Source organism: Octopus sinensis, linkage group LG3 (assembly GCF_006345805.1).
Source record: "Octopus sinensis linkage group LG3, ASM634580v1, whole genome shotgun sequence".
NCBI lineage: Eukaryota > Metazoa > Mollusca > Cephalopoda > Octopoda > Octopodidae > Octopus > Octopus sinensis.
In genome coordinates this window covers 36,135,139-36,146,811 of record NC_042999.1, presented here as the reverse complement: position 1 = coordinate 36,146,811, position 11,673 = coordinate 36,135,139, and the positions used below count along the sequence as shown (strand labels likewise).

General features: G+C 36.8%; 1 protein-coding gene across 7 annotated transcripts in view; it reads left to right on the top strand.

Annotated features, from left to right (window-relative positions):
* Positions 1-11,673, top strand: part of LOC115209715 (zinc finger protein 236) — a 217,776-nt gene that overhangs the window by 169,098 nt on the left and 37,005 nt on the right. For all 7 annotated transcript variants that reach the window (XM_029778209.2, XM_029778206.2, XM_029778210.2 and 4 more), the window contains one exon: positions 8,261-8,766. In XM_029778209.2, coding sequence (XP_029634069.1) covers positions 8,261-8,766 — 506 coding nt within the window. The remainder of the gene's footprint in view (positions 1-8,260; positions 8,767-11,673) is intronic.

Below are 11,673 nucleotides of genomic sequence, written 5' to 3'. Positions count from 1 at the left end.
CGAGGGTTCCGGTTGATCTGAATCAACGGAACAGCCTGCTCGTGAAATTAACGTGTAAGTGGCTGAGCACTCCACAGACACGTGTACCCTTAACGTAGTTCTCGGGGATATTCAGCGTGACACAGAGAGTGACAAGGCCAGCCCTTTGAAATACAGGTACAGCAGAAACAGGAAGTAAGAGTGAGAGAAAGTTGTGGTGAAAGAGTACAGCAGGGATCACCACCATCCCCTGCCGGAGCCTCGTGGAGCTTTAGGTGTTTTCGCTCAATAAACACTCACAACGCCCGGTCTGGGAATCGAAACCACGATCCTAGGACCGCGAATCCGCTGCCCTAACCACTGGGCCATTGCGCCTCCACTGTTAGCATATGGTGGATAGGTCGTTACGACCAAGTCAGATCACATTTAGAGTTACTGTCCCAACTGAGCCAAGGACTAAATCTTGTTTGTATGTTACACTTTTTGGTATAGTTTATATGGCTGGTTGCTCGTCCTGTACCCAACCACATTACAGAACTTGTTAAGTGCATTTTATTGTTGCACCATCATTAGAGAAATTGTTTTATCTCACATAAGACTTAAAGAGTCCTTTCTGTCCTGTGATGTCTCTGTTCATTCACAGGCAACAGAGAGGTTACCCCATGTCACCCCTGGCAAGACTAAATAAAACCTTTTCTATCTGTGTTGTCTCCATTCATCTCTCTTCCTTCACTCATTCCTTTCCCTTACAAGAGGAGAACAAGAGGACCATAGTGTGAGGGTAATATAAGAGAACTAGAGTGAAACAAGTGAGAGGGTGATAGAGAAAGGAGTAATTAACAGCTACATGAATGGTTCTTGGTAAAGAGACGGTCTAGTGACAAGCAAGGAGGAGAGAGATTTAAGTGTAAATATTAAACATCTCCAACAAATAGGTATTTGGCTAAGAATTTACTACGGGTGGGGGGGAAAGACAGTAAGAGTAGGAAATCAAGATGATGGGAAAAGAAATGGGAGTGGGAGAGAGAGAGAGAGAGGTGGGGGATTGTGATGGGATGTCAGTAATGTGTGATAGAAGGTGTAAAATACAGGAGAGGAGAAAGAGAAAAGGAGAGCAAGGGGTGATAGTATGCAAATCAGTGGTGGATGTTAGTGAGAGGTAGAAGAGATAATGGTGGGGCGAGGAGAGAAAGAATGTAGCAAAAATGGTTCATTGCAGAAACTCAGTATGGACATATTATTCCAACTTTTTATCAACACTCACCCGCCATCATTTATACATTCAATTCTTTTCTCATCCTTGCATAGGTTGGGTGGTGTTCTCTCCAGTACCGTGTTTTGTCACTTGTTATGGTTCTTTTGTCATTCTCATAAAGTTCAAGATCTTGAGATCAGTCTTCAACGCTTCATCACGTCTCCCTTCATCTCCGTCTTCCTCGAGTTCTGTCTGCTTTGAACACTCGAACACTTCTTTATTCAACTGACATCCTCCATATACATCAAGACAGCTATACCAGCACAGTCTCCTCTTTTGCATACCACATAGGATTTCTATCATATCCAGTTTCCCCTTCAGCCCATTTGTGCTCCATCAATCATGTATTCTACACCTAGAAGATTATGCCTGCTTTATTTCTTTCCAGCATTTTGCAAATCTACTGCACTCTGCACAATCATCATACCATCTACCCTTCACTTTGAGAGAGAAGCCTTTTGTTGCTAGCAGCTGCCCATTCTTATTCTGAAATGAAGGCACATCATTTACTGGATAGAGCTTTGCACTCATGATCACAAGATCATGGTTTCAATTCTTCGACAGTGCATTGTTTTCTTGAGCAAAAATCTTCATTTCATCTTGCTCCAGTCCAGTCAGCTCTAAATTGCTGTAAACAGCTGTAAATTAGTATCTGTGCAACTAACTGGCATCCTGTTCAGAGGAAATATGATCTCGGTCACTTACATAGCATGGAAACTAGGTAACTGGCCCTATGACTCCTAAGACTCAAGATAGTAACATCCAGTTGTTGATGCTGATGATGGTGATCCTTATTCTGTCAGCTTTGTTTTCAGAATGCTCCATTGTTAATTAGATCACCTAGGTAATAAAATCTATTGGCTAATTCTAGAAAGCTTTCTGACTACCTGAAGGAATTAATTTCATGTGTATTTTACTGCTAAGTATTCATATATATCTGCCACATATGATATCTATTTTGGGCATAGCCACTTCTTTAATGAGAGTAGAGTCTTAGTTATTTTTCTGTTAACAGGCACATGCCAGGTTCAAGCCCACAGGTGTGCTGTTCCTTCTCTCTGTCTTTTCTATCACTACTATAATAGCCTCTATTCCTATTAGTTAGCTGATCTTGTAACTCACAGCTTACTTTCCACTTTTCATCTCCTTTATTGCATCTAACCTCCCCCATCAGCCCTGCACTAATCACTATACTCAGTCCTTTCTTCCTAGAGCATTGGTTCCCTAGAATCTTCTCCATACTTACGTTTTTACTGTATGGTGGCCAGCAATAGAACCAAGAAGGGTTCACTATGATGTGTAGGTGGGTGGTGGTTCAAATTCTAACAAGCTGGATATGCCACAATTCTTATTATAACTTGCAGTAAATTTCATTTTACCTTTCACCATTTACATTTGATAATATATTATCTGTAATATGATATGAGTGAATTCCATGAAAAATATGCAGAAGCTATCAAAGCGGAGTCTGAAACTCTGTTATTAAGATGTCATCAAACAACATTCCAATGAAATGAGTGGCTTGATTGTGACTGCATGGGAGTAAACAGCAACTGACTGCAAACAGTGGCAGAAATAAATGTTGTGGCATTGAACTGGATGGAACAAGAAGAAAGAAGAGAAAAGGCTAGAGCAAGATTCTCTACACCAGGTTGGCCAATAGTATTCTACAATACCTGTGGTCAGGTTTATGCAAGCACCTTTGGTCTGTAATCCCAAAAAGGAGCAAAACATCTCTAAAGTTCTTTCACTGTATATATTAAAAAAGAAAAAATACTTCTACCAATTCATACTTGATTGTGAGTGCCAACCATGAAGAAGAGTCTTATTTAATTGCCAAGTCAACACAGAAGACCTTGTCTTCATGTAATGTATCCAAGATGCTTTCCAAACTGTAGGATTTTGTTTAAGTATTAGAAGCCAATAAGTACACGTGTTGGGTCTATGGTAGAATGTTCCTGTTGTTTGTAACAAAATAAGCTTTATTTATGGTATCAATTTACAGCAACCTGGCTTGTGCTATTTTTTCTTTTTCTTTTCTTTTCGAGTGTTAGTGTGTTGGCATAATGCAGTGCTAGTGATGTAGTAGAAAGTTTTAGATCTTCACAGACAGCTATTTGATATCCTAGTCATAACTGAAACTCTCAACAGTAATATACTAGGGACCACTTTTATTGTCTGTGTACTCATCTCTTCAAAATCAATATTTTGTGCTTGGTATTGTGAAAAGAATGTGAATCTGGTTAGCATTGAAATGGGTGAGAATGAAAGTAGACCTAAATCAGATGAAAATTCTGAGTCAAGACAATTGAAGAAAAACCATTGCAAATTAGTAATGTGATCTTCAGAATAAATATGGCTCTCCTGGTGCTGTTTGTATATCTTCCTCAATTTCACATGGAGTCACGTTTATTTTCAATAAACTCTTTTCCCATATTCTCATCAAAGTAAATGCTTACATCTAGCACCAGACCTTTGTTACATGTTAAACACAACTAACAAATATCAGTTGAAACTTTAGCATTGCTCTTTAAATTGAAACTTTCTTATCAGAATGTAACATTGTTTTATTATTAGGTCTGTGGTTTTTGGACCTACAATATATGGAAGCTAAAACTTAATTTCTTCAACTGATTCATTTCATTAATTGTAATAACTGTTTCACATTGATGGAGTAAAAATCCATTCATTTTCATTATTTTACCAAATAATGAAGTTAGTCTAATTGGTAAACTGTCAAACTTCATAAAGAGAAATAGGTTATTTTGCTATTTATTGTTGCAGCCAGACAACATTATGTAGTCTATATCTTTATATTTCGCCAGTGTTAACAAACAATATTTCCTATGAACCAGCGAAGGAGCTTCTATTCCCATTGCTCAACTTGCCAGATACAGCAGTCAAATCTCCCTTAAATCACGAAGGTATATTGTTATATACTCCTAGATACACTATCTAAAATCCAATCAAGACTGATCTGTAGCTAAACAACAACAAATATATTCTTTAAATATATTATTCTTAGTTCCAGACTATGTCACACAATACCTTACAAAAGGGATTCCCAAACAGGTCTACTTTACTATCAGGAGGTAGATTTTTGCTCACCCTAGAGATAAGGTTGATAACTATGGTTTTGTATATATATTTTTTCAATTATAATTGTTAAAAATCAAAAGTAAATTGAAAAATTTAAAGTATTTTGTTAAATAGAATGCTAATTCTTTTCCTTTTGAACTCTTTGGATATAATGATATACAATGTATACGTCTACTAATTAGGCTTTTTGTGAGATGCAGAAGACAGCAAGATTCATCCTGTGTGGCCAGTATGCTATAATTCTTTTTGCTCTTCTGCAACTGGTTCTTGTGCAACTGAGGTCTTCATGGACTATCCAGCTCCTGGTGTTCTTGGGTTGGCTCTTCATCTGTTTTTCTTTTTTTGATGTCTTGTCCAACTGGTTCTTGTGTATTTGAGGTCTTCCTGGGCTATCCATCTCTATGTATTTTGGGGCTGACCCTTGTTTTTCTGTTTTTGGTGCCCATGTCATTGCAGTTTTTGTGTGTCATATGTTGAATAGTTGGCAAGTGTAAATTGTGATCTGCCAAGCAAAACCAATGTGGTGTCCTAATGTTTTGTAGGGGCTAGGATTTGCTTCTGAGAATAATATCCACGTTTGTAATTATATCTTGCCAAATGACTTTGAAGATCTTCTGTAGACATTGTTGGTAGGACATATCCAGCTTCATGGCCACCTTTGCTGACACTCTTCATGTTTCACTACCATACAGAACTGTTAGCAGCATTATTGCATTATATAGTTGTTAATGATGTAACTTAATTTAGAAGACTTTGTTAGTTTCTGTTATTTGTTCGACATTAGTTCAAAAATATGCAAAATAACATTGGTATGTGCTTCCTTTATTTGAAATTGTTTAAAAAAACCATTGTCACCATTTTAATGTCCACTTTTCCATACTTTCATTGAGGCTGGATGCCCTTCCTGTTACCAATTCTTATGGAAAAGTATTACCGTATATATTTGGGAGATGTTGTTTATGTATTTAAGTTCTTTAAACTCAGGTTTATAATTAAAATAATATTACATACTGAAGTAGTGATGTGGTAGTAGTAATACAGCTGCAGTATAATTGAATAGTTAAAAAGTATAGCCTGCAAACATGAGGTTCGCCATTCACCATATGGCATCTCAGGCAAGTATCTTTTGCTATTTCCTTGTGAGTGAAAATGGTTGGACAAATCCTTTGTGGAAGCCCATTGGATGGATTGTACTAGTAATTCAACAATACAGTCTTGTCGTACACAGTATTATACTGATTCTGCCTTAGAATAACATTAAAGCTACACATGTCCATCTGAAATACTCAGCTACTCACTTGCTAATTCAGCCAGCTGGCAATTGAGTTGATAGAGACAACTGAACCCTCATTGCCAAAAATGACAACTCCATTCACTTTGACTTAGTAGTAGTAGTAGTAGTAGTAGGAAGAGCTGTTGTGTTATCTCTCTCAGAGGAAGGGACAATCCTAGATTGTCAAATACTCCAGTGAATAATTTTTGACAACACTGACCACTACCTGTTTCTAATGTTTTTCTTTTTTTTTTAAATCCCCTGTAACTATAGCTATCAACCTTGATCTCTGAAACACTATATCTACTCTTATCCACTTACCACCATGAGTCTCTAACTGTAAGGACTGTAAATGTAGTGAGCAACTATATATTACTCTTTTACTCTTTTAGTTGTTTCAGTCATTTGACTGCGGCCATGCTGGAGCACCGCCTTTAGTCGAGCAAATCGACCCCGGAACTTATTCTTTGTAAGCCCAGTACTTATTCTGTCGGTCTCTTTTGCCGAACCGCTAAGTGACGGGGACGTAAACACACCAGCATCATATATATATATATATATATATATATATATATATATATATGATTGACCGCTAGCTCCAAAAGATTTTTTATTCTCTCTCTCTTTATTTCCTCGTGTTCCTTTCTGCTGGAGAGCATAGGCTTGAAATGTAAAAGATTTTCTCACCTTCCTGAGCGTTAAACTAACACATCCGTTTCACGTTTATACACCTGTCTTCATCTTTTGCTTTTCTGTAAATTTCAACTACACACTCACACACAAACACACACACATATATGCTGTTTCGCACTGCTAGTTTCTTTCCCTTTACAAAACCAATGTTGTTTAGCCCCATCTCAACCCCGGTCAAGTGGACCTTTGATGAAAGTCATCCCATTCGAGTCCATCTCCTGTTTTGTTTTTGATTTATTTTGTTTCAGGTACAATGTATCTAAAACTACCTTATCCAGTGTGTGTGTGTGTGTGTGTGTATTTTAAGATTGTAGAGTATGAGATGAATCAGATTTGGCTTCCTCCTTTCTTTCTATATCTATTTTTTTTTTTACTCACTTCTCTTACTCCTTGAGTGTATCTCTCTACCCTGTTTCCTTTCAGACCCTTAACCACCACTATCACTACCACTGACAACTTTCATATTGTACTTTGTGAAATATAATTATTTGCATGCTTTGATAAAATCTCAGTAATTAGTGATTTCCAACTCTTGCAAAATTTTAGAACCCTAGGATTTTGTAAGAAGTATTTAGGGGTTCCATAAAAACAAACAAAAAAAACCCAATAAATAACTTAAATAACAAATGCATTTGTGAATAATTTATGTGTTTAATTCTGTGTTCATAATTTTATTATTACAAGCTCAACATATTCCTTCATGTTGGGAAATCCTGGCATGAGTAAGAGACCCTAATGGAAAAGAAATGAAGTCTTGATAGGGAATTGTCGGGAAATTTAGATTTAACAAGGTCTCAGTAAAGATGAAATTTCTTAAACCATTTTTTGTAATATTTGATAGATTTAGCAGTGCCAAACCTTTCAAAGACAATTTTATGTTTTGTTAAATTACTTGGGAAATTTAACTTTACGAAAAATTAATGAAAGTACATATTAATTTTTTTATCTGGAGGTCTCCTGAGACATGGAAAGTATTTCAAGAGTTCTCTAGTATTTTTTTCTCAGTCCTTTGTCATTTCCAAAATATCGTGCCTTACAAAGGAAATGATAAAAGACAGGTGTGTGGTACATTGCTGTACTCAAGAAGACTCATCCACCTCAAAGAATTGATATCCAAGGTGCCATGTAAAAAGCATTGGTGCTGGTGCCATGTAAAAACTACTCAGTACATTCTGATGTGGTTGGTGTTAGGAAGGGCATCCAGCTGTAGAAACCAAGCCAAAACAGACTATAGAACCTGGTGTGGCCCCTGGCCTTGCCAGCTCCTATCAAGCCATCCAACCTTTCAGGGTCAATAAAATAAATAGCAGTTGAGCACTGGGGTTGATGTAATTGACTCACCCCCTCCCCATAAACTTGCAAACCTTGGGCCAAAATTTGAAACCATGTATTATCATCATCAAATGCTTTTATTTGTTCTTAGTTTTGATCTCACCAAGATCAACTTTGCTTCCATCTTATTGGGGTTAATAAAATAAAGTACTAGTCAAGTACTGGAGTCAATGATATTGACTAATCCTCTCTCCTCAAAATAGTTGGCCTTGTCTCTAAATCAGAAACTATTATCTTTGTCATTATTATTATCATTATCATTAAGGTGGCAAGGTAGCAGAATTGTTAGCACGCTGGGTGAAATGCTTCGTGGTACTTCATCTGTCACTACATTCTAAATTCAAATTCCACCAGTCGACTTTGCCTTTCATCCTTTCAAGGCCAATAAATTAAATACCAGTCAAGTACTGGGGTCGATGTGATCAATTGTCCTCCTCCCTACAAAAATCCAGGCCTTGTGCCTATAGTAGAAAGGATTATTATCATTATTATTATTATTATTATTATTATTATTATTATTATTATTATTGTTATTATTATTATTATTATTGTTGTTGTTGTTGTCATTTATAAAGTGTTTCAGTATATTTTTATATTTCTGAGCATCTCTATATTCTCTCTGTTTTCAGATGAAGGTGTTTCACTAGAACAAAGTTCTTTAGAGTCTACCAGCCGTAAGTCTAAAGACAACTCCACCCAGAATGAGAGAGTTGAAGAGCCAACTGCTACTGACGATGAGGATGATTCCCTCAGAAAAGCAGACACCAGTGATAGTGATACAATAGTAGAAGGTTCCTCTCTAGCTGATGAAGCTGTCAAGACTGTTGCTAAAAACTGTGATAAGAATGTGAAAAATCGTGATAAATATGATAAGAAAACAAGTGAACAAGAATCGAAACTGCTTTCATGTGATCCGAAAAGTACCGAAAGCGGTGCACGACAACTGCGACGAAGTTTACGAAATTGTCGCTTAAATGCCCAGAAATCAACAGAATCGTCCTTAGGGGTGGATGTAAGCTTCGGCCTGTCTTCACAGGACCGCACTTGTCCATACTGTGGCATTGTGAAGAAGAGTCCAGCAGATTTAACACGACATGTCCGCAAGCACACGGGAGAAAAGCCGTTTGCTTGTGAGGTGAGTTATCTTTTCTATGAACTCTATTTATAATGAGGAAGCATTAAATTTCTTAAAAGAAAATAGAACGGTTATTAATATTTATCAGATTTTATTAGAAATGTTATTAGTTCTGATAGTTCACAGATTCATTTCTCTACTACATGCTATTCTTTAATTTGATTTGAGCTCCTTTCACTTTACATGCAAGGTTTAAGATTGGTTTATAGATTGTTAGATTCTAAGTTTTGTTGAGCTATTTCATTTCTTCATCTATCTTACTTTTTGGAGTGATTTCTCTTTTTTAACTTGTTTCGGTTGTTAGACTGTGGCCATACTGGGGCATTGCCTTTATTTATTTATGCATCCTTTTCAAGCCTAGCCAGGTTCATGGGCCCAGTTTCTATGGTATATGTGTTCCCCCCCAGCTGGACGGGACGCCAGTCCATCACAGCGTTACTCAAGAAACAGTGCGAGAAAGTTGGGGCGAAAGAGTACAACAGAGGTCGCCACCACCCCCTGTTGGAGCCTTGTGCAGCTTTTAGGTGTTTTCGCTCAATAAACACACACAACACCTAGTCTGGGAATCAAAAACCGTTATCCTCCGACTGCGAGTCCGCTGCCCTAACCACTGGGCCATTGCGCCTCCACACTGCCTTAATGGGTTTAATGAAACAAATTGACTCCAGTATCTTTTTTAAAGCCTGGTACTTATTCTATCGATCTCTTTTTGCCAAATCTTTAAACTTTGGGGGATGTAAACAGACCGACACCAGTTGTCAAGTGATGGTGGTGGCAGTGGATATACACACACAGACAGGCTTTGGCTGGCCAGAGGCTATAGCAAAAGACTCTTGCCTAAGTGCCATGCAGTAAGACTGAACACAGAACCATGTAGTTAGAAAGCAAACTTCTTACCACATGACTATGCCTTCACCTGGCTTTAAAATTTTTTTACTGAGATTATGTTGTACAACATTCCACATTTCCTACTACTGCTATTACTACCACACCACTGCCATCACCACCATCACCTCACCACCACTATCATCATCATCATTTACTAAATCTGAAAAGGTATCTTCCTGATTGGCAAAGATTTTCTCACCATTTTCCAGCCACTAACCTACAGACATACTGTTTCATCTTTTGTCCTGTTTTGTTACAGTATATTTTATTACAGTAACCTCTGTTATTCTGAACAAATAAGCTGTATACCGTTTCCATCCAAAGTACCTAATTATCCTTTGCTCTGTTAGTCATCTCTATGTCATTACACCCTACAAACTCTTACTAAATACTTTCTACTCAGAACTTTAACCCTGTAAAACTCACTCCTTGTTCTTGTTTCTCTTGCTAAATACTAACCTCACCAAGTTGCTGTGGACATTATACTAGTACAGAGAATCAGTTAACTATTCAACTCATCTCTTGTCCAGTCACCAAGTATTTCAAAGACTGTCCTGTATTCAGATCCTATTGACAAGGAGTTTAAAATTCTTTTTTCCATTTCATATTTGTCAAAGTGCTTGTTTCCAACAAAATTTTTTGCTTGATAAATTTTTGCCCCTTTAATCTTCTCAAATTTAATCCTTCAAGGAAACTGGGGTTGGCTTTAATTGTCATTAACCCTTTAGCATTCAGCTTATTCTGTCAAATGTAATGTTTATATATTCACATTATTTTGAGCTACTCATGTATTATCTTGTAGCTTTCAGATTTCAGTGATATGACTGCTTATGTTTAGAATGACAAATGTTGGGTAGGTGTGAGAGGCTGGATATGGCCAGTTTGAACATAAAATAAGAAGAATATTTGGGCTGGATATAGCCAGTTTAAATGCTAAAGGATTAAGCAAGTTCCTCTTCAGTAATCATTCCCAAATATTTTAGATTATTTCTATTTTGCTTGCATACACCACTCTATTATGCCATTATTGTTACCAACCTTCAATACAGATTCCTTTTGTTGCTGTAATTTCCATTGCTATTATGGCTGAAATTTTGTTGTTGTAAATTCAAACATTTGCATATTTTTGTATCAATATTTTTGTTTATAGTTGGATGCATTCCTATTAACTCTTTATCAGTGAAGTCAAGAAAATTAAGGTATCAGCTGATTGTCTAGCTACTGAATGTCCAGCACCCCCTTTTAATCTAAACGTAATTACATGAGGATATTTAAATTTCCTACAACCATTATAATATTTTTACTACCAAGCATTCATGATACACATTTGTTTATTAGTAACATATCATAAAGGCAGAAACACTCTTCCTCTCACCTAACTGTAAAGACACAAATATTTAAAACTAAACCAAACACCGCATGCTAATCCCCTAGGGACTCTCAAGTGCAGGTTAATAGATAACTTAGGTTTACTGTGGAGAATACATTGTTCCTGCATGAAAGATGAAAATATAAATCTTTTCACAATAATGTTTCAAGACAAGGCTCAGTGGGACCCAATGGTTAAGAGGTTAGTGCATAGCATTAGATCTTGTTTTAAATATTTCATATTATATAGCTGAAGGGTTGGAAGAATGTTTCCGGCTTTATAACAGGCTTCTAGTGAATAAACAAATGCATGTCACAGAGTAGTGGAAAAGTTATAAATGATATGGTAGCAGCCTTCTAGGAATTTAGCTCAGAATTACTGTTTTGTGACCTCTTCTAATATAACAAAACAGTTAATTTGACACTTGGCATAGGTGTGGAACTAAGGATTCCAGAAAATTGCTGGTGTGTTTGTAATTTAACCCATTTGGGACACTGTGTCTCGGTATGTGTAGCCAAAAAGACCAAAATTATTTTTTCTATTGAGATACATCTACTGAAAGACGATCTCTGATTAACTTTTACATTTCAAAACCAACCATTCACAACATTTGTTCCATTGGACCAATGGATTGACCTCAAAATCCTATC